This window comes from Eptesicus fuscus, chromosome 4, assembly GCF_027574615.1.
Source record: "Eptesicus fuscus isolate TK198812 chromosome 4, DD_ASM_mEF_20220401, whole genome shotgun sequence".
NCBI classification, from domain to species: domain Eukaryota; kingdom Metazoa; phylum Chordata; class Mammalia; order Chiroptera; family Vespertilionidae; genus Eptesicus; species Eptesicus fuscus.
In genome coordinates, this window is record NC_072476.1 from 34,950,748 (window position 1) to 34,977,648 (window position 26,901).

General features: G+C 39.0%; 1 protein-coding gene across 1 annotated transcript in view; it reads left to right on the forward strand.

The window, feature by feature from the left end:
• The first annotated feature begins 222 nt into the window (after positions 1 to 222).
• Positions 223 to 26,901, forward strand: part of FBN2 (fibrillin 2) — a 265,672-nt gene continuing 238,993 nt past the window's right edge. Inside the window, exons 1-5 of the mRNA XM_008141368.3 lie at positions 223 to 528; positions 1,312 to 1,394; positions 5,867 to 5,965; positions 8,782 to 8,877; positions 16,657 to 16,752. Coding sequence (XP_008139590.1) covers positions 278 to 528; positions 1,312 to 1,394; positions 5,867 to 5,965; positions 8,782 to 8,877; positions 16,657 to 16,752 — 625 coding nt within the window. The 5' untranslated portion in view covers positions 223 to 277. The remainder of the gene's footprint in view (positions 529 to 1,311; positions 1,395 to 5,866; positions 5,966 to 8,781; positions 8,878 to 16,656; positions 16,753 to 26,901) is intronic.

Consider the following 26,901-nt stretch of genomic DNA (forward strand, 5'->3'; position numbering starts at 1 on the left):
GGCCCGGGGGATGCAACGTGGACCGCGCGGGGCTGCCGGCCGCACCGCAGCCGCGCCTCGCCGCCTGCTGCGCTAGCTAGAGCTCGCGCCCCACCGTCCGCGAAGGGGCCGGCGCTCGGCCCGGGGCTCCCGGTAGAGCTGGGAGCCCGAGCCCAAGGGAGTCTCGGGGAGCCGACCCAGGGCTTGCTAGACCCTGACTTTTTTTCGGGCCGCGCGGATTTTGTCTTTGAGCGCTCCCTCTCCGCGGACCAGGGTCCGCGCGCTCTCAGCGCCCGCGATGGGGAGACGGCGGCGGCTGTGTCTGCAGCCTTACTTCGTGTGGCTGGGCTGCGTGGCGCTCTGGGCGCAGGGCACGGCGAGCCAGCCCCAGCCTCCGCCGCCCAAGCCGCCCGGTCCCCAGCCGCAGCAACAGGTCCGACCCGCGGCGACAGGCTCTGAAGGCGGGTTCGCGGTGCCCGAGTACCGGGAGGAGGGCGCCGTGGTGGCCAGCCGCGTCCGCCGGCGAGGACAACAGGACGTGCTTCGAGGGTAGGTGGGCAGTCCGCACCGGGGGAACCTCGGCTTGGCAGCTTTCCATCCTCCCCCCGCTCCCCTGATCTAGTTCGGCGGCTAGAGCTGCGGCCCCCTCCACCAGGAGACTTCGAAGACTTTCAGGACCGCCACCCTCTTTTCCTCGGCTGTCCGCGGGCCTCCCTTGGTGCGGTTGGGCGGGCAGATGGGTCGTAGGCCCCCGGGTGCTTATCGCAGGGCGTCTGCAGAGCTCACGGTGCGGGGACAGGTTCCGAAAGTCGGGAGGAAGGAGCGCTGGAGTCCTCCGCGCCGGGTCTGGCGGAGTCAGCCTGCTCTCCCCACCGTCGGGGGCGCCGCTCCCGAGCCTTTTGTTTGAGGACGCGTGCGGGGCTTACCGTTCACCCTAATCGTGAACCCAAGCGCTCCACCTTTCGACGCCTCTTCCTTGACACGTCGGGGCCAGAGTAACAGTTGATCAGGAGGGACAAGGGCAAAGATTTTTTTGAAACGGAATGGGAATGTTCCCTTTGTTCTCTGCATCCGGAGGCTAGAATAGTAGCAAATTATATGTTTCCATGTTTCTTTCCCCCCTTTAAAAAGGCAGCAACAACGAAGGGAAGATGAAAGGCAATGTCTGGACGTTGCTGCCCTCCCCATTCCTGTGTCTAGCCCATCTCTTTCCACGTCTGCACCCCACACATTTGAAGGGTAGTTTGGGTTTGTTTGTTATCCCGAAATCTGCTCTCTTAGGGCTTTGCTCATGAATACCGCTAATGTGTTACTGCACCCCCTCCCTCGCAGGCCCAATGTGTGCGGATCCAGGTTCCACTCCTACTGCTGTCCTGGATGGAAGACGCTCCCTGGAGGAAACCAATGCATTGTCCGTGAGTGCTTGGCTGGGGTCGCAGCTTGGGGTAGCACGCTCAGGCCCCTTCTCAGGGTGGGACCTCCTGCATTTAGTCTTTTGGATACGGAGTTGCATTTAGAATCCAGTGGCCACATAGTGTGATAATTAGGACGTGGCCCTATTTGAATGGTGGGGAAGAAGCAGCCGGTTTGCATCAGCTTGGATGTCACTTCTAGACTGCTGAAGGGCAATAATGATAAAGATTACAAAGATACTTGGAAGTTTTATCTATGTCTATTAATACAAACTGATGGGGAAGCACAGCAATTCCCTAGATAAAGCAAAACCACTTTTTTCCTAAAAGAGTCCAGATAAGACCACAATGTGGTTATGTAAATTAACTGGCTATTGACTCTGCACGAGGTTTAGGCCTTAGGAAGATCAAGCTTTCTTAAGCCTTTGTACAAAACCACTTAATTATATCTGATTTCATCTCAACAGCCACACAACATAGATATGAAAGGAGCAAATTTACACTTGAGCCAGGTTAACAAACATTTTAAAAGGGAGAACTCTTCCAAATGGCTTGACTTTTTTATTTTTTGGAAGACATTTAGGTTTAGGATTTACAGACCAAAAATCTCTGTATATTTTCAAAGTATGAGTCTTAGAACTTTACCAGTCCTGCATATCTGACCTTAAAAGTTTTGATTATTTTATTCCGTTTCCAAAGTATATATTCAGCTCTACAAGTTCTAGTTGGAAAAGTCATTAGTTATCAGCCTCACAGTGATGGACTATGGATGTCTTATTTCACATGCCTTTGAACTTGTGAGTTGAAGTGTGACCCACCTTCTCCTGTGTGTTTACATAGCACAACCACATTTGTCTTGTTGGGAGGAGAGCCAGGTATTATAGACAGCATATTCATTTAGGCCCAATCTTGACTTTAGATTGACCTTGATGTTCTCCAGGGAATAGATAATTATGCAACTGTGAACAGAGAAAAAGGGCAAGCCACACTAGCCAAGGGATAATAAGGATATAGTGGCATTTCTGACTCTATATTTATTGGTTTTGTGGGTTTGAGATAGACTCTTATTTTTTTTCAGTACAGTTTTTAAAAAGGAACAAAATCTCAAGTATTGTGGAGACATCTTTAAAATTATTTTTCTACCCTAAAAATCCCACAACTCCAGTAATGAGGCAAAACTAGGAAACAAAAATTATTTTCTTTAAGGCAGTTTATAAATACTTAAAGTAAACCCTCTGATTATAAGCCTTTGCTTTTATTAAAAAGAGTGGTGTATGGCAATCTTTTCTCTCCAACACAGAAGTCATATATGTGAGGCATTTATGGAGGGTGCATTTACTCTTCCAGGCCAGTAGGGCATTACTATGTCTGCTTTAAACTTACATGGTTCCTAGAATCCTAACACAGCTAACGTCACTCACCACACACCTGCCATACTAGCCGGGAGTGACTTAGGCACTGCGGAAAGTCTGACTCACTAAATGTAATGAATGTGACTGCCATTATTGAGTTGGAGAGCAGCCGAGGAGAAGGGATTGGTTTATGGTACGTGTTGAAAATCTGTAAAGTCAGATTTTATTGGATCAGCGTGGAATGGGAATTCCAGAGAACAGAGCCTTCCAGAACATTTACAGTAGGGATATGGATATATATATATATATATGTATATATATATATATATATATCCTTCTGAGTGTCAGCTTTAAATACTGTTGGTCTTTGAATAACACTGTGTTATTTACTTGTTTAGAAGATCAGTTTTAGAAATCTCAGAGTGACATTCAATATTATGGACTGCATTTCTACTACTTGAAATATTTAGGTGCTTATGAAATACACTGGAAAGTACATGGATCATGAATCTATAAAAGGCATATATTTGAAATGATCTTTATATATCCAAGAAACATTTGCTATACTTATGTCAAGAGATATCTACAAAAATATTTATTAGTGCATTTAGAAAAGATTAAGAGTACCGAGAATATAAAACAGTGCACAAAGTAGAGGGAGGGAGAGTGTAATGCCTTTATAGTCTTTCATATGGGTTGCACCCAAATTTTAACTTTTAATATTTCTGCACTAAATTTAGTAGTCCAATTATTTCAACATTTAAGATGAGAATATATGGAGGTATTAACCAACTTGAAATCACTATCAAATCAAAATAAAGAATTTTGATTCTAGGATTTTTTGATGATAATAAATTTCTTCCTCTATTTATTGAATTTCCATCATTTTACCAAAGAAAACCTCTGAGGCAACTTACAAAAAGAGAATAAGTAAAATACAAATAGAAAATGAGGACCAAATATTAATTTTCTCATACATTTGTACATCACCATTCTTTCTCTATAGAAAGGTATTAAAATGTCAACGTCTAGAATTTTAATGTTTGGCCTTGACTAGGCTTCATGAGGAAAAGAAGATATTAAAAGTAAAACATTCCTCAAACTACTGGAAGCCTATTGCATTTTTATTTTAGTCTCTGTTTCATTGTCATTATTCTTAATTGTGGCCTTAAGATCACTGAAGTACTTTCAAGCTTCCAAATATTTGTTTCCAGGAGGATGGAATTCACTTTGCATTTGTTTTTTAAAATCTTGTTAGAACATGAAGCAATGGAAAAGTTTGCTTATTAATTTATTTATTGGGAAATTATGCTATAAAGGCCATTTTGATCAGTGGAATGACAATGGGAAGGGGTTGGCCCGGAATCATGGTCTTTGAGACCCGAAGAGAGATCAGAACACTCCAATGTAATCCTTTGGTTTTATTTTACCAATGCGAAAATTGAACCCAGAGAAGCTGTATTTTCTCCCCTCCTCATGCTTGCAGTGGGTCAGGGGAAGAACAAGAACTCAACTTCAGACCTCTTGCATACAATATACTCTTTACTGTGCCATGCATTTTCTCCCAACATCACTGAAATCCCAACACCCAGGTCTTTTCTCCCTCTCCCTGTGGTATTTTTGGATCTCATAGTTTTCATGTGATTATGGGAGGGACAAAAATTTAAGTGAGGCGCATTCTTGCTTCTCAGTGGCTCACAGATATAATGGGCAAGCTTGTGGCCATGACATGGATCTGTCTGAGGATAATCAACCTCCAGCCAATCAGGCCTTCTTTGGGTGTAGGACCTGGGTAGGAATACTTTGTATGTCACCTAAGCCTAGACTAAATGTCTATCTGCTGGGGATGAGATGGCTTTGAAATAAAATAATATTTTAATGAACATTTTTCATTAGAAAGTTTTTGGTGATCAGAAACTCTAGTACATTTTAAGAATGGTCAACTTCATGGTAGGAACCATGTTCTTGCCTAAAATCAGTTTTCTATTTTCACACCATAATCTATGACATTTTCATTTATAGAGAATATTAATGGAAATGGTGGTGATATTATGTGGATGTCAAAAGGCAATTTTGAGAAGAAAAACGATTACTAAGTTAGTTTGCTTCTATAGGACACACCCTTATCATTATTGGGGTTCTCAGATCTGATTGAAACTTGAGGGGTCCCCCTCTAGCACAAGACATATATGCACATTGGCATAAATATTTATAACTAGTTTCAGGGTGTTCCCAGACACTCTCTCCTCTTCTTGTCTTCATGCACCCAGTCATGGAGCATTAAAGCACATAGCTTTTGTACACAATGCAGAATTCAATTGTGGGTATAGAGATAAATCTCTCAGCTCCTAAATGAACTGACTCTAAATATGGGAGAGACTTCCCATTTGAATGTGCTCAGCTAATGATTTTGAGGATCCATGGTATGTGCCTATCAGTCTTTGCTGTGATGACCTTCATACCTTGGAGGTCATAGCTGCAGGAGGCTTTGACTCTCCCTCCATCAAAATGTCGCAGCAGCTTTTCTGAGCAGCAGGAATAGGCTAGGTTGCCGAGATAATATGAGAGAAGAAAGGCTGGAGGAAGGAGAGAAGGAATTATTAAGGGAAATAAAGATTGATGATGGTGCAGGTCAGATACCAGCCGGGAAGGAATGTGCATTGAACCCCTGGGGCTTGGCCAAATCATTAGGGCCTGGAGTCTCTGGCTCAGCCAATTTCACATTCCCTGTCTCATGTGAAGGTCCCTTACAGAGTGGGCTGTGTTTTCCGAGAGTATGTAGGACCTCTGGGTTTCATCAACCCTCCCAGCTTCCTAGTACCAAGACTGGCTTCTCAGGGTAAATTCTGCATATAAACTCTGCTTTGAGCAGAAAAGACAACCTGTATATAGGAGAGTTCAACAATTAGAAATATGGAACTTGAAATAGCTTCATTTGTTTGTACCTTATGATACTTGTTCTCATGTCTACAATGGGTCATTTCATTGCATATCTGAAATTAGACATTATATACCGCATAATTTATATTTTCAGATTTTTTGTTTTAACTATAGCTTTCTTGTGTTGTAAACCATGGTTTATTACCTAATTAATCATTTATTTCCCTATTGTGCTTTCTACAGCAATATGTAGAAATAGTTGTGGAGATGGATTTTGTTCCCGTCCTAACATGTGTACTTGTTCCAGTGGCCAAATATCACCGACCTGTGGATCAAAATCAAGTATGTTTCTTATGTGACCTTATTAACTGCATTATCCTTAAGCTTTTGAGTAAATTCTAAATGTCCTTTTCAATGAAGCTATAAATCCATGGTTATTTTCCTCACTAACTACGCCTGTTTTAATCTTTGGAGTAAGTCTTGGGTGGCTTAGTGGTTGCCACCAACAACTAAAGAGTAATGGGATAATGATTTTCATTAAGAAAATGATTTCTTTCTGGTCCAGAAGCTATGTGTTTGTGCAGTGAAAGAGCCTGGATTCAGTGGAGAAATTATTCTTTGTGAATAATAGCTATAACTTACTGGGTTTTTACAATGTGCCAGGTGTTTGACTATATCACTTGTTTAATCCTCACACAGACACTATGAGATACTATTGTTACCCCATTTTACAGAGAAGGAGATTGAAGCACACATAAGTAACTTGCCCAGGGTAACAGATTTGAATTCAGGTATTCTGAACCCTAAACCTATAGAGTCAAACCTTAAGCTCTATTTATTGCCTTGCTTAACTCCTGTGGCTCATATCCTGTTTTGTGGGTTAACTAAAGGGGAAGGATCAAAAGATTGAGGAGAAAACAAATATTTATTATTTACTGACCAGATGCTTCACATATATTAACTTACTTTGCTTTACACATATTAACTCCCAACATTCCTGTAAGGTCACTGTAACAGTGGACTAAGATTGTATTATTCACGACCCAATTAGAAAGTGTTGGGTCTTTAAGTCCCAGGTTAATCTTTTACGCAATGTTTAAGATAACATTATAACAAGGAGGAAGGTATTATTGTTTATTTAACTGCTCAATAATTAAATAAATCTTTATGTCTGCCTTAAAGTAGTGTGAATTTGTTACACTTTTAACATTTTTCTCCACAAAATTTCCCCAAGTAAAGGTAATAGAAATACCCACTGATTTAGGAATATAAGATTCATGTAAGAAATGTCATTGTCTTCTGATGAAACTTCTGATTGAAACTCTGGTTTCACTTTCTTTGAAAATAATCTGTCATTTTCACAGTCTTTTAAAACCTATTACTCAAAATTCATTGAGACTTTTTAGCAAATTTCCTGTACACCTATCCTGAACATCCCTTGTCTGATTGCATGGAAGAAACCCTTGCCTGTATCTTCATTATCCTATTTTCTTATTTTTATCATATATGCCCTCAGCAAAAAAACCCAATCCTGAAGAAATTTTACCTAATTCCTCTGCCTGGATAGCTGAGTATTCCCTGGCCCACCCTTGGTTTATGGTATATAATCCAATGGGAAATCCATGAATTAGTCATTTAGTCTTGACTAATACTATCAACCTTCCCATCACAAACTTTTCTACTCTTTCTAGTCTTTATCCTGCTCCACCTCCCTAAAGTATTAATCACTATTAATCACCATTAATCACTATCTTCTTGAAGCGCTTTCCTTTCCCTTAACTTATCAGTGACCTACACTCCTCCTTTTCTTGGTTGTTATTTTTTAGTCTCCTTTCTGTATCTCCTTCATTAGCCTTTCATTTAATGTTTGGTATTCCCAAGAGTTCTGTCCTCTGTGGATGAACTCATTTACATATATGCCTTCAAGTACTGCCAAGATGTTGCTAACTCATAATTATCTCTGGAGTAGATCCTTCGACTGGGCCTTATATTCACATGTTCCATTTACCTATTCAACGTCTCCACCTGAATGCATCTGAAACTTGGTCACATGAAACCGTTGATTCATTACTGACCACAGTCTGCTTCTTCCACAGTTTTTCTTGCCTCAGCAAATGGCACTACCATCCACCCAGTACTTAAACAACTGCTTCTCTTTTTCTCACATCAACTCTTTTTAAGAAGACCTGCCAGTTCTCAAATCCATCTTCTTTCCATCACCACTGCTACCATGTGGTTCAAGCCACCCTCACCTCTCACCTGGACTATTGCAGTGACCTCTTGATGGTTTCCCTAGCTTCTAATCTTGCCCTCATTAAATCCATTCTCCACAAAGCAGCTAAAGTAATCCTTTAAAAATATAAATCATATCACTTTACTGTCTTATTTATATCCTTTCGATGATTCCCAGTTGGATTTGGGATAATGCAAACCCTTCTATGGCACAGGAGGCCTTGCATTATCTAGCTGCCTTCTGACTGCTTCTCTAAGATTTCCTCCTCCCAGTCGTTCTCTTTATAATCATGTGAACCTTTTAGTTCTTCAGAGGAAACCTTTTATTATCCTAAGACCTTTTGGTTTGGTGGGCCCTCTCCCCGTGAGGTTCCTCCTTGGTACTTCTCATGCGTGGCTTATTCTAGTCCTTCAGAATTCAGTTTAATGTTGCATCAGAGTGGTCTCATCTGGTTCCTGTGTATAGGTACCTTCTGGCTCCAAGCTGTTCTCCTTTACAACACAGTTTCCTTCCACAATTTATAATGACATCATGGTATTTGCTTTCTTGTGTTTTGTCTATTTCCCATGGAAATGGAAGCTCCATGAGAGTGGATACCAAGACCATCATGATAACAGGGCACTGAACTCATATGGCAGGTACTCAGCCCCTGCATTCTGAACAGTTACACTGTCTCCTGCATCTTGGAAACTACACTACTAGTTACCTTATATTTATTTCCTTTCACACTGAAAGTGTAATATTTCTTAAACATGTACTTAATAACATGTTGTAACATATATGTTCATGTGTGCAGTTATTATAAATACAGATATGCTTGGGGCATAACATTTTCATTGACTTGAATGTTTAGTATAGTTTCATAACTCACAGATACTGTGATTTTGACCATTGATATTTTTATGTTTTTTGTTGTCCTTTGCAGTTCAGCAGTGCAGCGTTAGATGCATGAATGGTGGGACCTGTGCAGAAGACCATTGCCAGTGCCAGAAGGGATATATTGGAACTTACTGTGGACAACGTAAGGAACATTAGCATAGACTTGATTTAGTAGAAATTATGAGATTTAGTAGGTATTTCATACTAAGTCATAATGTAAGGTCTTGTGAAGCCCATGATCCTTTAAAAAAGTAATTTTATGTAGTAAGCATACTTTACAACTGAATTTCTAATTTTTATCTACAGGGTTTTTTTTCTGGCTTTTAAATAATTTTTGCATTGTGTAGTATTGATGTTGTTAAATACCACTAGTGCTTTATCAAATTTGACACATATCACCAGTAAATATTGTTTCTTTTTATCTATCTTCATAAAATTGGTATACCTTTCTGAAAAAATAGTGGTTGTCTTGGCTTTGATCTCTCTCTTTACACAGTATATATACATATACATACACACACACACACACACACACACACACACACACACATACACTAGTAGCCCTGCACATGAATCCATGCGTGAGTAGCTTGCTGCTGCTTGCCTCAGCTGCCCACCTGCCCACCACCACTGGTAGCCACCTTCCTGGAGCTCTCTGCCTGCTGGCCAACCCTCCTGGAGCTCTCCGCCCGCTGCCCCGCCCTCCCGTAACTTCCCCTCCCCTCTCCCCCCCTCATAGCTTGCTGCCCTGCCCCCTCCTGTAGCTCTCAGCCGCCCTCTTGTAGTTCCCTGTCCCTCCCTTCTGCAGATCCATGATCTGGTCCTTACGTGGTTGGTTGTTACGCCTCATGGCATAATGGATAATTAGCATACTCCTCTCATAATATAGGATATATGACTTTTTTAAGATTTCCCAAAATTAACCCTTGGAGAGCCAATCTTATAAATTTTCATTTGCTCAAAATATATTTAATTATATAATACCATAGTACAAGGTTGTGAAATGATTTTTTAGAAATTAGATGTCATCACCCTAGCTGTTTTGGCTCAGTGGATAGAGCATCAGCCTGTGGACTGAAAGGTCCTAGGTTCGATTCCGGTCGAGGGCACATGCCTGGGTTGTGGGTTTGATCCCCAGTAGGGGATGTGCAGGAGGCAGCCAATCAATGATTCTCATATTGATGTTTCTATCTTTCTCTCTCCCTCTCCCTTTCTCTCTGAAATCAATAAAAAATTTTCAAAAAGAACTTAGATGTCATTATGAAAGAGGGAACTTAAATCCAGCAAAGCTCTTATCTTCAGTCACTGGAGAATATCCTGTACTAATCAAGAAATAACATTTTGGCAAGGATGTAAAGATTGTAGCTCCTGGATTGTGACACATCACTCGGGAATACTTTAGGTTATTGTTTCCCAATTTGTGGGACTCTTATGGGAAGGACATGACATGAAAGAAAGCTGAATCATAAATTGTAAGAAAGTCCCTATTTACTTCATTTGCATTTCATCAGATTCAGACTCTGGTTTTGCTGTTGCTAATCTTTAAGGCCTCCCTAAGAACTGATCATCAGTTTAACATAAAATAGACTGAGTCTAAGGTATGCAAGGATATCTAGCTTCTTTTAAATTAAACTTATTTTATTTTGTTGCAGTTAAAATGTTTTTAAATTATAGTAAAATCTATATAACAAAAATTTCCATTTTAACCATTTTTAAGTATACACTTTAGTAGCATTAAGCACATTCACATTGTTGTGAAGTCATCACCACCATACATCTACAGCCCCTTTTTCCTGTTGCTGAACTAAAACTGTGTACCCATTAAATAGTAACTCCTCATTTCTCTCTCACCCCAGCTCTTGGTAGTCACCATTCTACTTTCTGTCTCTATGAATTTGACTACTCTATGTACCTCATATAACTGTGATCATATAGTACTTTAAGGCTGAATAATATTCCATTTTATGTATATAGCATATTTTGTTTATGAATTTTTCCATCAATGGACACATGAGGTGCTTCCATCTTTTGGTTATTGTGAATAATGCTGCTGTGAAAATGAGTGTACAAACATCCATTTGAGCCTCTGCTTTCAGTTCTACTGGCTATCTATAATAATAAAAGCATAATATGCTAATTAGACCGGACGTCCTTCCAGAGGAAGCCGGTGCTGCGAGGAAAGCCTGGGTCCTGGGTGCCAGCAGCCAGGGGAAGGAAGGCCTACTCTTGCATGAATTTCGTGTATCGGGCCTCTAGTATATCCATAAGTGGAATTACTGGATCATGTGGTAGTTCTATTTTTAATTTTTTGAGGAGCTGCAATACTGTTTTCCATGGTGGCTGCACCATTTTACATTCCCACCAGCAATTGCACAAGGGTTCCAATTTCTCCACACCCTCGCCAACACTTGTTATTTCTGTGGGTGTTTTTCTATGATAGGCATCCTAATAGATATGAAGTGATATCTCCTTGTGGTTGTTAAAAGTTATTTTTATGATTGTCTTCAAGTTAGGGTGATTATAGCTTTCTGCTTGTAAGTGCTATAAAGTTTTCTTTTAAGATCATTTTAAATAAATAGTGAATCAATTTCAAGAAAAATATTCTGTTAAGGCGAGGGTTAGGCCAACATTTTCTATAAAGCTAGATAGTAAAATATTTTAGACTTCACGATCTCATGACCAACTACTGAGCTCTGCCATTGTAGTGCAAAGGTGACTGTGGGCAACATGTAAACAAATGCGCGTGGCTGTGTCTCAGTAAAACTATATTTATGAGCACAGATGTTTGTGTAAAAGTATCACTAGGTTGTTGATATAGATAGAGACTCAGGTGTGTGTTCAAATTTTTCTTTTTATGTTTCAACCACAAAAAGTGTGAAATCTCCTCCCAGTTCATGGGCAGTGCAAAAACAGGCCATGTGCCAGGTCTGGCCTGTGGGTCACAGTTTGTAGGCCTCTTATGTGGGTGGTTCTCAAGTATGGCAAAAACTGTTAGGGTAATCTGAGATTGACTGAAGGTAGGGAAATGGATTGTTAAAGTATTTAAGAGAATACAGTGCATTGAGGCCAGTTTTCTTGCAAAAAGTAGGAGTTGCCAATGTAACAAATTTTTTTTGGTTTGCCTGGTGACAGCAGGAAAGAGCTGGGCAAGAGGAACAGGAATTCTAGCAAAGTTTTATTTTTCATGGATGATTTCTTTTCTATATCTTTTCATGCATTCAGGTTTTTCCAAAATTTATATAGTACACTCCAGTTTATAATCATAAAATAGGAAAAATGTATTATGATCATGACATTAATAAGCAGGCAGATTTGTACCTTTATATCTACAAAAGCATTAGAATATCTGATCATGTCTTTGACAGAGTTCAGTAGGCAGAGAAGAGAGACACAACTATCCTTCTGGAAACTCAACTTTTCCTTCTTTGAGGGGAAAAATTATAATTACTTTAAAATTAAAGGGTAAAGAACCTTGCTTCAAGTTAATCTTTCAGAGTATTTGCTCAAAACTATCTTGAAATTAGCCACATTCTGTCTGAATTCACCTGCTGTACCTATCTGGGTGTATGTGTGTGTGTCTGTATTTTCCTGAAGGTTCTACAGAAAGAGCTCTGGTAGGTGTGTCCCTTCTCTGTTCTTCACACAGAAATGGGAAATGAGGGATGACAAGTGGTTTCCCTTCCGGGAGGAGGTGTTTTTATGTTCTCTGCCCCTGTGTCAAACCATATTGATTTCCAATCAGGGGAAAGCGAAAAGCACTGGATCAGAAAAGCAGCATATACCTGAAAATTTGTTTTCTAAGATATATTATGGGATGAAACCATTCTTGCCCAGAACATGTAACCAATAAAATTCATTGGTCAGCAAAAAAAGGGGAAGATAACATAACTAGTACATATCAGCTCAAGAAATGGTTTAAGGAAGATACTTTCTACGTTGTTTTATGTAGAGAGTGTTACTATACTGTGAGTAAAGAAGCAGGTGTAATAATTTTCAGCTTGTGAATCCAGAAAAATTCTAGAAATATGATTGCAAAAATGAGAATTATGAAAACATTTTAAAACTGCTTAGCTGCTTTCCTAGAAATGTAGAAAGCGTTTTTCAGAAAGCGGTCTTTTCATTTTATTTCGTCATGTGTATTGAGTAACTACTGTGTGCCCCACACTATGCAAGGTGCTGGGAGTACATCAGTGAGCAAACAAGATGATGCCCTACTCCCACAGAGCTTGTATTTTGGTGAGGAAGACAATTAACAAGTAGGTGAAAAGGTAAATACCTAAAACAAATTAGGTAATGAGAGTTCTAGAAGAAGAATGAGTAAGGGGGAGAGAGTCTGGGGCAGGATAAGCAGTTCTCTATTTTACACTGGTGATGTCTGAGAAGATGACTTTGAACACACACCCGAGTCTGTGCTTTTAGATCAGTGGGGAAAGGGTTATCAGAGGGAAAAGCAAATTCTAAGGACCTGTGGTAGGAACAGATTTTGCGTGTTATGGAAACAATAAGAAGACCCATGCATGTGGCTGGAGGAAAGGAGATAATGATGGGAGGTGGGTCCTTGTAGACTAAGGAAAGAAATTTGGACTGTACCCTCAATATTAGGGGAAGCCATTGGGGCATTTGAGCAATGGAGTGATATGAGCTGACTTTTTTTTTTTTAATTATTCTGGCTGGATTGATTTGTTGAAACTGGATTATAGAAAGGGCAAGAGAAAATGAGAGGCTGCCAGTTAGGAGGCTACTTCATGGTGCTGGTGAATGATGCTGTAGTAATTGAGGATGTGATGAGTGCTAGGATTCTGCTTGTATTTTGGATGTAGAATCTATGAAAGAAAGTGGGTGCTGATGGTGGACTGGGTGTGGTGGGTAAGAAAAAAAGGAAAAGCAAAGATCCAGAGTGACAACTAGAGGATTTGGGTGGATTTGGGCTGAATGGTGATGTCATTTCCTGAGATGAGAAAGACTAAGCAGGGAGTGGGTTGGACGGAGGTGTCAGGTGGAGCTGAGAACATAGGATATCAAGAGTTCTATTTTGGATTTAATAGGTTAAGAAGTCTGTTAGGCCTCCAAGTGGAAAGATCTGTGAACTCAGATCTTAGCAGAGAAGTCAGAGATAGAGATATGAATTTGGGAACATATAGATTGAATTTTTATATAGATACTCTTTTAATAATAGGCCTAAATAAAAATCACTAGGTTGTTGATATAGATAGAGAAGTGGTTTGAAGGCAGAGCCCTGATTCAGCCCAATGTTTTGAGATGGAGAAGAGGAAGAGAAACCAGCAGAGAAGAATGAGGAAGAGTAGACAATGAAATAGGAGGAAAACAGGGAGAGTGTGGAATCCTGGAAGACAAATGAAGAAGATAGAGCCAATAGTAAAGATTCATATTGTCCTATGTCAAAACAATAGGCTTTTGTTTCTTTCATCTTTTTAACATTTTAGCCTGGTCTAGTGTGCTATTTTTATCTAGTACTAGAGGCCTGGTGCATGAATTCTTGCACGGGTGGGGTCCCTAGGTCTGGCTGGTGATGGGTGCCTGTCTCACCCAGTCCTGATTGGGCTGATCAGGGCTGGCCAAGAGGAGGGACCGTGGGAGGTTGGCTGGCTGTGGGAACGCAATGACTGCCATGGGGCAGCTCCTGTGTCAAGCGTCTGCCCCTGGTGGTCAGTGCGTGTCATAGTGACCGGTCGGTCAGTCATTCGGTCAACCAGTCATAATGGTCGCTTAGGCTTTTATATATATAGATGTTTGTGTAAAAGTACCAACCATAATATGTCTCAGTGTCTATACCTAAGTTAGTGGTATAAAAATCTGCTTAATAAAAACATATACTTGCCATATTACTTTGTACAAGTAGGTTCTCAGTAAATATTTATTGAATAAAAATCTTCAAGCTTCTACAGTACATTGTCAGTGCTCTGTTTCACAGGCTGACCAGCGTGAAACAGGATATGCTTTTCCCTTCTCCCCAGAGGTAGTTAAGAAACCAGCTTTCTATTTCCTCTATAGTATGTCTTTTTCTCTCCTGTCTTTTGCTATATCTTATACCAGGTGTAGGCATTTTTTTCATCTTGGATGGTCAGCATTCTTTCCATGGTGGAAAAATGTAGGCATATTCAAGTTTCTTTCCAACTCCAGTTGAATGTAAATGTCTGTCTCTGTTATGTTTTGTTACAAAAAATATTATGGTATAAAATAACTTTTGTTATAACTCATTCAAAGGAATGAAAATTACCTCTTTTTATGTTGTTCCAATTTTATATGTATTTACCACTTCTATTTTTTTGCTGTTGCTCTTCACTGTAAACATTGGATATTGTAGAGCAAGTTGTTTTCATACAAATACTCCGTAGTATAAAAGAGAAAGGGAGAGAAGGTTTGTAGAATACCTTTAATGTCCAGCTACTGTGCATGTTATTTTCTACACTGTTTTATTTAATCCTCATATTTCTATGGGGAAGGGACTATTAGCACTATTATACAGGCTGAGGATTGGAAAGATGTGATTAGGATATACTGGGGACAACAGAACTCCTGATCTGTTCACTGAATCATTCTGCTTCCCAAAACAGTGGGAAAAAGGCTGTGAATTTTGACATATTGCAGGATTTTTAAAAAAGTATCTGTGGTACATCAAATACTGCAGTGGGTTATGGAATACAAAGTCAAACACACTCTGGTCCCTGTCCTGGAAGAACTCACTCTTAGGTGAGAGCGAGGAATATAAGCAAATGGCTTATATGGTTAGGGCATGTGCAGAGGACAAGCAATCCATGTGTCTCTCTCATCTCTCTCTCTCTCTCCCTCTCTCTCTCTCTCTCTCTCTCTCTCTCTCTCTCTCTCCTCTCCGTCCCTTCCTCCCTCCCTTCCACTCTCTCTAAAAATCAATGGAAAAAATATTCTTGGGTGAGTTTGATTCCTGGTCAGAGCACATGCCTGGGTTACAGGCTCAATCCCCAGTGGGGACTCTCTCTCTCTCTCTCCCCCCATTCCCTCTCTCCCTCCCTCCCTCCTCTCTCTATCCCCCTCCTCCCTTTCTTCCATTTTTTCTAAAAATAAATGGATGGACATGGAGAGCATTATGCTAAGTGAAATAAGCCACTCAGATAAAGATAAGTATCACATAATTTCACTCATTTGTGGAATATAATGAACAACATAAATTGATGAACAAAAATAGATCCAGAGACATAGAAGCATTGAACAGACCATCAAATCTCAGAAGGAAGGCAGGGGAGGGTGGGAGGGGTGTGTGTGAGAGATCAACCAAAGGACTTGTATGTATGCATATAAGCCTAACCAATGGACACAGACAGTAGGGGGTGAAGGCCTGTGCTAGAGGGCAGGGGTAGGCTGGGAGAGGTCAATGGAGGAAAAAGGGGACATGTGTAATACTTTCAACAATAAAAATTAAAAAAAAACCACATAAGGCAAGATCAGAGTAGACCTGGAGAAAAAAACAAGATAAAAAGAAAAATATCCTCAGGTGAGCCCAGCTGGTGTGGCTCAGAGGTTGAGTGATTCCTGGTCAGAGCACATTGCCTGGGTTGCAGGCTCCATCCCCAGTGGGCTGTGTGCAGCAGGCATCTGATCAATGATTCTTTTTCATCATTGATGTTTCTATCTCTCTCTCCCTCTCCCTTCCTCTTTGAAATCAATACAAATGTTTTAAAAAATATCCTCAGGTGAGGATTTAAAAAAACAAACCACTTTTATCAGATACTTGCTTAACAATGTGATTTGCATGAGTTGTGTAGGCTTTTGTCTCACTATGCATTTAAATATATTTATGAAATGCATAATGTGAACTGTAACTTGTGTTTTAGAGATAAGGTTCATGATTGGCTGCATCTCCACACTACTATGATGTACTTGGGGATTTGCTATGTAATGATTTTCTTGCTGTGTTTGTGTGCAGCGGTCTGTGAAAATGGATGTCAGAATGGTGGACGTTGTATTGGACCCAACCGCTGTGCTTGTGTTTATGGATTCACTGGTCCACAGTGCGAAAGAGGTAAGTAGAAAGAAATGAGAACTTCACTTAAGAGGAGTCTATTTTATTGTAAAAATGTATAGTTTTTTGTTATCCTATCAGAAGTTCTCAAATGAAGCAATGTTTTCCTTCTTTTTTGGTTATGTCTGTAACTTGAATGGTAAGCTTTAGAAATATAGCTCATAGCAGCAGAAGTGTATCAGTTTTTTTCCACCAGAGTGGCCTCACTTTAAGAGGCCAAATCGGGGCCTATGTCTATTGAATGAGTGACTGATGGCATATTCTAATAATGTGCTTAATTAAAAATGGGAGTTCTGCCTCTATTAAAAGGAAGAATATCAGGACATTCTTGGATGCAAAATCAACAAAAATGGTATAAATTTTCCTAACCAATAAGGAAATACAATATATTGCATTGCATAACAAAAAGCCCAGAGCTGGTGGGCTTCAGGTAGGATGTGCTTAAAACTTTCACTCTGTTACTCTGTTTCTTTTGGCCCAGTCCTCGTTTGGGTGTCTGTTTTCCCCCACCATGAAGTTCTTTGTGGTTGTAAGATGAATGCCAGCAGTAACTGAGGCAAGTTGCTCCCCTGTTCACATCTAGAGAGATAAAATTTCTCCTCTAATCATGGGCCAATAATAATTCCATATTCTGATTGCCTTAAGCTTTAGTTTTTGAACCAGTCCATGGCAAGGTGAATGGTATTAATACTACGTTTGATGTAGACTTATCAGGACCTGTCCTTGGAGCAGGAAATAATGTAAGCTTCCTTAACGTTGCAGGGAGGTGAGAGTTTGGTATTTGAACACAGTAGAGGTTCTGTTGGACAGGAGGAAAGGGGTAGAGGAATGGATACTGGATAGGCATCCAGCATTGTCTACTTTATTCTTGTAAGTGGTCATTCAAGCCAATATGAAACCAATTTGCTATAATTTGGATTAACAGTTAAACTCGTGACCTACTGTAGACTTCGGAAAATCCCTGTGTTGCTATGCTAAGTGAACTATTAATAATGTCCTGGTAGCAATTGGGTGCCAATGGTATATCAAAAAAGTTAAACTTCATAGTAAAAAAAAAACTATTTAGCACTTGAACCATAGGAGTAAAAGTAAGATTAAACTAAAAGCAATATTACATAATCATTCATAATTACACACATCCTCCATTTATTTTTCCAGAGCTTTTCCCAGCATCTAAAATTGTATAGCACTTTCTTTGTTGCAAAGCTTTAGAGTAAATGAAGCTGTGTCATTGAAATATAACAGAGAAGTAGTGGTGATGGTTTATATAAGGCATTGAATTGCAAAGAAACTTTATATTTTAACAATTAAACTCATTACTCTGACAAAAATTTCATCTTGGTATTCAGGTTAAATCTTGAGAAGAAACTGAGAAGTTAGAACTATATGGTGAAGTTAGAAAAGTAAGATGTATGCAGCCTTTTAATATATGTGTGTGTGTGTGTGTGTGTGTATATATATATATATATATATATATGTATATATCAAGATACTTATATTACTGCTAAGGTAACAGATTTCTTGAGATCGAAGTACATTACACAAATGACAGAGTTTACAGTTACACTTTGGATACATTTAAATGTCTTTACCAGATGCTTTTATTTGGGGAAGAAAAATTAATTATGAAATGTTAGCATAAAAAGATAAGGTGTTAAGAATGGGATAACACAAATTTCCTAGATGATGTTGTTTATTTAAAGACCATAGAATGGTAAACAGTTAAATTTAAAATTTCAAACGTAATTATAATTGGTGGAGATAATGTTCATTTTTCTGGAAGTCATGTAAGCTTTGCAGCTCTGTCATTTCGAAGCAGATTTCAAGTTCAATTGGCAAAAGCATTGGGTAGTTTCAACTCAGAGGCTTCCAGGCATTACATCATTGTTCTTCAACAGTTATTCATTCACTAGATTTGTTGGTTCTTACTAAATTTATGGGAACGCAGTAAAGACCTACATATATTTTACATGTACAGTAGCATGTTTTCAGAAGAAATTACAAAATTAATTAGTTAACAAATTGGCCTGAAGGATATTTTTTAAAACATGGGCTTCTTTCTTAAACATATTTTAAATTACTACCCTTAACATGAAAGTTGTAACGCTCCATTTCTTCCAAAGGAGTTAGTAATTTCCACTCTTAGATTGCAACCATGAACTTTAACACCTTTAAAAGATATTTGCAATTGAATTTAGTAAAAGTATAATAGCTAAACCTGCTAAAAGTGGAGTCAGAACTTTTTCCAAGAAACATTGTTTGCATAGATACAAAAGGAATAACTTATTTATGTTGAGTGTAGTGACTAGATTTGCGTGCCCTGTTAACCTTTGAAGTTCACATTGTGTTTTTCAGTTACAGAATTTCAACATATATGTTATTTGTTCTCTTAAAAAAAGACTTTTGTAAAATTAGGGATGTTTTTCCTCCTTAATGTAGAACACATAATTTTCCTTTAAATTGGCCTCTGGTGTTCAGTTGTGTGATAAACATGGCTGCTTTTCCAGCTATCTGGGCTTCTGGCAGACTCGTTTCCGGACTGGAGACTGAGACTGATGGTAACTAATGGCTGGCATGATTATGGTATTTAACTTGAATCTTGATGCTGGGTAAGCTGAACTTCTTTAGAGTTCTCTTCTCACTCTTGCTGATATGCACAATAACCTTTTATACTTAACATTGAAAAAAAAAAAAAAGAGTTCTCATGGCCACATGCTGATTATAAAATGCAGGCACATCAGCTGTATCCAAGGCACATGAAAGTTCTCAGTTCTCTTTGCTTTTCTTTCCAAATAGATGGCATTTGAAAAACAATAAGTATTGCACTTAAAATACACCTGAGAATACATAGAAATTGAATCAGCATTGTATACCAAGATTTTCTGTCACCCCCACCCCAACACTTAAAAATATACCTTATTATTTATCAGTAGAAATTTGGAGGGGGTGGTCAGGCAAAAAATGAATTTACCTAAGAGATTTATGAACAAAATATAATGATTACTTGATCATAAATGTGGCCTACCCATAGTCCCTGTTTCAGTTTCTTTGACTTAAGTTGTTGTTGAAATCTTATTTTTTTAATTGAACTTTCTTTGTACCTAATATAAGGACTAGAGGCCCGATGCATGAAATTCGTGCAAGAGTAGGCCTTCACTGCCACAATGGCTGCCTCGATCCCGTGGCTGCAGCCCCGGCTTCGTGTGGAAGGTTGTCCGTAAGGGCATCTGGTCTAATTAGCATATTATGCTTTTATTATTATAAATTAGTTCTTAGAAATATATTCTAGACCCTTTTAAATTATATAAAAATTCTTACTACAAATTGTTCTTGTCATTTAATCACGACTTTCTTTAAGAAGTGTGTAAATTAGTTAAAATTTCAAATGCCCTTATGCTTAATGAAGATTCTTTTAAAGTGTTCATTTTTTCAGTACATGGTGCCTGAAAAGGAATGGGAGATTTACTTTCTAATCTATTGAAATTTTTAAGAAAAAATTATTTTTAAAAATCTGGTGGAAAAGTGAGATCAAGTTCCAAAGTTTAAGTTTATAAAATCTAAACTTTCAAACCTTTATGTAAAATGAAAAATTGAAGGATTTTGCTGCAGGATTACTTTCATAAAATCATCCAGTTACAAAATCTAATGCCTTAACTCAATGACAAAAAACATGGCAGAATGAGTCACTCAGCCTCTGCATGAATGCCTCCACTCACAGGGCTCTCACTCACCCCATCATGAGACAGTGTTTCATTGTCAGTCTTGATTGTTGAAACTCTGCATTACCCCACACCTGCCTAAGCTGCAAATTTAACCGATGAGTAGCACCTCCCTTATTGTCTGAGTGGGAACTTAATGATGGTGATGCCTCCAAAAGGAGTTAACCCCAGCTCTAGGAGTTAACCACAATCTACCACTTGGGTTTGCATTATGGGAGCTTGAAGTCTAGTTATAAGCTCTTGAATTAGTCTATACATTTTTGTTTGTTCAGCTACATTTCAGGAGGTAAAGTAACTATGACAGCTATTAAACCAACTCAGACCTTATGCAGATTCTTCATGTACAAGAGTGGAGACAGGCAAATCAGGGTTTTCCTGAATTATATACACAGGATCCAAGTTCATTCAGAAATAATTGGTATCCTTATTAATCAACATTAATTCCATGGTCTTGCAATTTACTATAAAGTATGCCAGGTGGATTTGTTCAGCCTGTGAACATTCAAGTAACATAGCAAATTAACAGTGTGACCAGGAACCAGGGGAGCATGGTGAGAGAACATGCTGGTATTATGCAGACTTCTATACACAGTAGATTTCATGCTTTCAAGAAATGTACAAGCAGTACTTTTCAGAAGACATTCCTTTCATTGTAATATTCTTACCTAAAGTAACACATTTTTATTATAAGATAATTAAAAATAAGACAAGATAAAACAAAAAATGCAATTATTTATAATTTCTTCATTCAGAATGAATTACTTTTAACATTTTGGAGAATAGACTTGGGGTACGTTTTCCTTAGTGTTTACAAAGAATAGGATTTTTCCACTTATATTGGAATCTCCTATAACATGAAATGTACTTATATCCTGCTTCTCCTTTTGTGTTACGAAATAGGTTATGCTAGGGATTGTAAAAGCTGCACTGAGGGCTAGGCTTCTACATTCTGTATAACCATATCATATTTGTAAGGTTAGTTTTTCAACCTTACAGATGAGGAAACTTCCCAGGTCAAAGTTACAGTATTATCAGGAGTATAATGACAAGAGGGGGTTATCAGACAATCTGATTGAACACCTTAAACTCAATTACTGTGATAGAGATGCCTGCCATAATTATATTTCCTATTAGTTGACATTTATGGTCATTTCCGGGCTTTCTTTTCATTTTGTTGGTTTGTTTGTAGTTTAGCAATCCTGTGATAAAAATTTATGCAGATAAATATATATCCTTGATTTTATTCTTAGCATATGTATTAGAAATTTAACTGCTGAGTTGTTGAGTTTGTGAAAATTTAAAGCTTTTGTTATGTTCACTTCCCTCTAAAAAGCTACTCATTAATTATTCCTTCGGTATTGTGTTTAGAAAGTCTTTTCCCATTCACAGGTCTTATAAAAATCTATAGTTTTTTTCCTAATGCTTTTGGGATTTGGGATTTTACTTCTTTTTGACTTTTTAAGGACACGTTAGAATATACAGGAGAGTAGCAAATTTATTTATAAATATTTTTAAATATCAGTTGAATGCTTATTAAATACTAGGCTAAGTACTTGAAACTCAAGTTACAAAGACAAATAATATGTGCTCTCTGTTAATGAGAAGCAAATAATCTCTCTAAAGAACAGAACTGGTCATGCACTTTAAACCTCAAAATGTAATACGACACAGGAAATGCTATAATAGAAGTAGGAACAAAGTTGTGTGAAAGCTCAAAAATGCTTCCTGATTAAGACAAAATGCTTCCTGATTAAGTCTTTTCAGGAAGAAAAGTCTTCCTGAAGTTAGTCTCAATGAAAAAAACAAAAATGTCTCATTCTAATGGGAAAAACAATTTTGGACTAATTCCTGGATTGATATTTTAAGCTATATCATGATTGAGTCTTAACATTATTTAAACTCCATAATCAATTACTAGTTACCACAGTCCCTGAGCTGATATTTGTTTTATAGAAATAAGATGTCACTCTCCGTTTTTTTTGCACTTTGAAATTTTAATGAGGATGAAATTACAAGGAATAACAAGAGAGAATGTTACCAACAGCAGATGTCAAACTCACATTCGCCTGCATGCGCGCGCGTGCACACACACACACACACACACACACACACACACACACACATACTCTTCCACACTCGTGAAGCTGTTAAGAACATTTTATAACCTTGCACTCTCTAAACTAAACTTAGCCTTAAATGGGCATCAGAGAAATACCAAAAGATCTGTGAGAACTTAACTTTTGGCGCTAGCTCAGATGACATCCTTATCTTGAATGCCATTAAGAACACAAGGGAAGGAAAATGGGAGAGAAAAAGCAGACAGTGGGAGCTGGAAGGAAGGGATGGGAAGAAGAAAATGAAGGATGATAGAAGAAGGAGATGTAATGCTAAGCCTAGGAGCAGAGATGCTTGTTTGTGTAAAGGAAGGGTCTAAGTTTGAGAGAAAATCAATTTATTCATTGATCTGATTTGGGAGAGGTAAGGGTTTTTATTTCTCATTCTCCAATTTAAGCAGTAAGACTGAATGTGTTTGCAGCCTGTTAGATACTGATGCTTTATTTATAAAACTCCTTTGAATTAAAGCAGTATATTCATTTATTATAGCTCTATGTGCTTTTATTTATATACTAGAGGCCTGGTGCATGAAATTCATGCATGGGGGGTGGGTGGGTCCCTCAGCCCAGCCTGCACCCTCTCCCAATCCAGGACCACTGGCACCAAACTGCTCACCTGCCTCCCAGCCTGATTGCCCTAACTGCTCTCCTCTGCCAATCTGATCACCCTAACTGCTCTCCTCTGCCGGCCTGATACCACTAACTGCTCTCCCCTGCTGGCCTGATCACCCCTAACCGCCTCTGCCTCGGCCCTGCCACCATGGCTTTGTCCAGAAGGACATCAGGAAGGTTGTCTGGAAGACATCCAGTCTAATTAGCATATTACCTTTTTATTAGTATAGATAGATTCTTTTGTTTATTTTTGGTTTATCTATCTAGAGGCAGGGGAATCTATAATACAAAATAAAAATATTCAAATATTTTATATTTGTGTAACTCCATAAATATTTTTCTGTTTTCCAATTTCATCATCAGGTTGGAAGACATTAAAGGATATGGATACTGGACAAAGCTACCACACACACAAATTAAATATAATGAAATGTTATATAGGATTTAGCCAAAAGTAATTAATAATAAAATGTTCATGTGTGTGGGGATGGGATTTATGTAATATACACTGTATATTTCAAAAATTCCAAACATTATAAATTGCTAATTAACATTTTTTTCCAAGGGTTTCAGATAAAGGATTGTGACCTACAGTTACCTCATAGATTTATTGGGAAGATTAAAAGTGATAATGTGTTAAGCTTTGCACCCATAATAGGCAGAGTGCCTGGCACATGGTAGGCATCCACTAAGTGATTTGTTTTGTTTTAGAAATATAGGGTGTAATCAGAATCAAAACTTATTAGTAAGATCTATGTGACCTTAGAAATGTGATTGCCTTCTCTGATCCTGTGTCTGCTATGTCAACCTTGAATTATTTTTGTGAGCCTTAAATGATATAGTGTAATACTTGGTACTCAGTAAATGATAACCATTCATGCTCATCTCTTTTAACCGGACTCCTCAGTTATCAAAAAGATAGATGTGTGGTGGTTGGCTATTCCAAATGGAATATTCAAAAATGGATTTTTGAGTGGGGAATAAAAGGATGTTTTCAAGTATTTAAAAATCAGCCCTAGCTGGTTTGGCTCAATGGATAGAGCATTGGCCTATGGACTGAAGTGTCCCGGGTTCCATTCCGGTCAAGGGCACATGCCCAGATTGCAGGCTCCATCTCAGTGGGGGGTGTGCAGGAGGCAGCCAATCAGTGATTCTCTCTCATCATTGATTGGTCTCTCTCTCTCTCTCTCTCTCTCTCTCTCTCTCTCTCTCTTTCTCTCCCTCTTTCCCTCTCTCCCTCTCTCCCTCTCTCCCTCTCTCTTCTCTCCCTCTCTCCCTCTCCCTTCCTCTCTGAAATCAATAAAAAAATATTTTAAAAAAAGAGTTCAGTGCTGTTTTTATTGAGTGGAAGTACTTAGAATCCTATATAATAAAAGGCTAATATGCTAAGTGTCCAGTCTTCTATTCAGCCAATCAAAGCATAATATGAAGAATCATATGCTAAGGCCATGCAACCGTTTGCTATGACATGCATTGACCACCAGGGGGCAGATGCTCCAACTGGTAGGTTAGCTTGCTGCTGGGGTCCAGCTGATCGGGACTGAGCGAGACAGGCTGGACATGCCCTGGAGCCTTCCGGCGGTTCCTCCCTGGCTGGCTAACTCCCGCATCCCTCCCCGGCCCTGATCGTGCACTGGTGGGGTCCCTCAGCCTAGCCTGTACCCTCTCGCAATCTGGGACCCCTTGGGGGATGTCGGAGAGTCTGTTCAGCCCGATCCCGCAGGTCAGGCTGAGGGACCCCACTGGTGCAAGAATTCGTGCACTGGACCTCTAGTAAATACCATATTTTAAGAGAGGTTCACATTCCTGGTATGAGAGATAAAGTGTCTAGCCAGTGTCTGGCACAGAGTAAGTGCTCAATAAATGATACGCTATAATTATGAAAAATAAAGTCAAGATATGATATGCTCTCTTAGACAAAATTGTCTTGTTGGATGAGGACTGTTCCAGGATTACTGGGACTGTCTCAGGTCAGGGTGCATCAGTTGTGAACAATATAAGTTTCATTGTTTAATTTTGTGGTTTTTTTGTGATAGAACAGATCAATTGAATAATATCATATATCATTATCACTATCTTACATATTATGCAGTTGAACTTTCCAACCCTACTTATTTTGTTTAGATGTGTTTCTACTGTCAATACCAGTGTTGCTGTCAGTAGTTACTGTTTAACTGGTCTCTTTAGTCTCAGTCTCTCCCTGTGCACAAGGTCTTGTTCTAAGCATTTCACAATGTTATGACTACATATGTAGGGTATATTTCTCCCGAGGTACTTGTAATCAGTAGACTTGCATAGTGGTAAATCTGATAGAAGTAGATCAGGGGGGTCTTTGAACAGTCCAGAGATCAGTTCCTCTGTGAAGCTTTCCTTGACAGCACCCCCTCCCTGCCCCTACCTTACCTTATTTCTCAGACAAAAAAATTAGGCATGCTTTCCTTTTATCGTACCTCCCATATGTTCCACTCAATCATTGTGTTGTGACTGTTTATTTACTTGGCTATGAGCCAGTGAAGAGCAGAGATTTTTTTAAAAAAATCTTTATTGTTGAAAGTATTACATATGTCCCCTTTTATCCCCCATTGACATCTTCTAGCCTGTCCCCGCCCCCCACCGCAGGCCTTCACCACTCCATTGTCTGTTTCCATAGGTTATGCATATGTATATGCATACAAGTTCTTTGGTTGATCTCCTTCCACACACACCCCACCCCCCCGCCCTTTCCCCACCTTCCCTCTGAGGTCTGACAGTCTGTTCCATGCTTCTATGTCTCTGGATCTGTTTGTTCATCGTTTATATTTGTTCATTAGATTCCACATATGAGTGAGGTCATTATATTTGTCTTGCTCTGACTGGCTTATTTCACTTAGCATAATACTCTTCAAGTCCCTCTATGCTGTTGCAAATGGTTAAGTTTTTCTTTTTTATAGCTGCATGTTCTCTCTACTTCACACAATGCAATATATTGAAAAATACCATATATGTGATTACATAGAATATGGTTCGAAGTAGAAGAAATGGGGTGAAAAACACTGCCTGAAAATAACTGAAAAACAATAAAATATATGTAACAATGATTTTCAAGATATTGGGCATCAGGTAACAAAAGATAGTGACTCCTGAGAGAAGGGTTCTGTTAGATTCCATCAGCTTGCTGCTCAATAGTTTTTCCAGGTTGTGCTAAAGGCATAGAGAACCCAAGCATAGCCTGTCAGACGCCTTACATTGAGGAGATGGAGTTGAGATGCTGAGGAGACCAAGATGGCTAGAGTTCTTAGAGCAGAATATGGGAGAGGAGAAAGCTGAATAAAGAGAACTATAGAGTTATACAGAGGGTCTGTTTTAAATTTTCAGCAGCACACTGATCAGCACATGAATGTGAAGAATCTACCTGAGGCTGAAGAAGGAATACCCCAAGAGAACTAGAAGGAACAATGCTCAGAGAACACACAGCCCAGAATTACTGCTTTTTCCTCAAATCAGAACAGAACCACACAATCTGTGGGGCAATGGTTAGAGTACTAAAATAGGTCCTGCCTCAGTAATGGGAATAATAGTCATAGATTAAATGCTACTCTGGCCCTGGCAAATAAAATTCTGAAAGCAAAATCCAGAAGTTTCATTTATTTATGAACAAAGTTCAACAATAGTTATAAGAATACAAAAAAAGCTAAACACTAAATGTAAAACTCACAGTATATTAC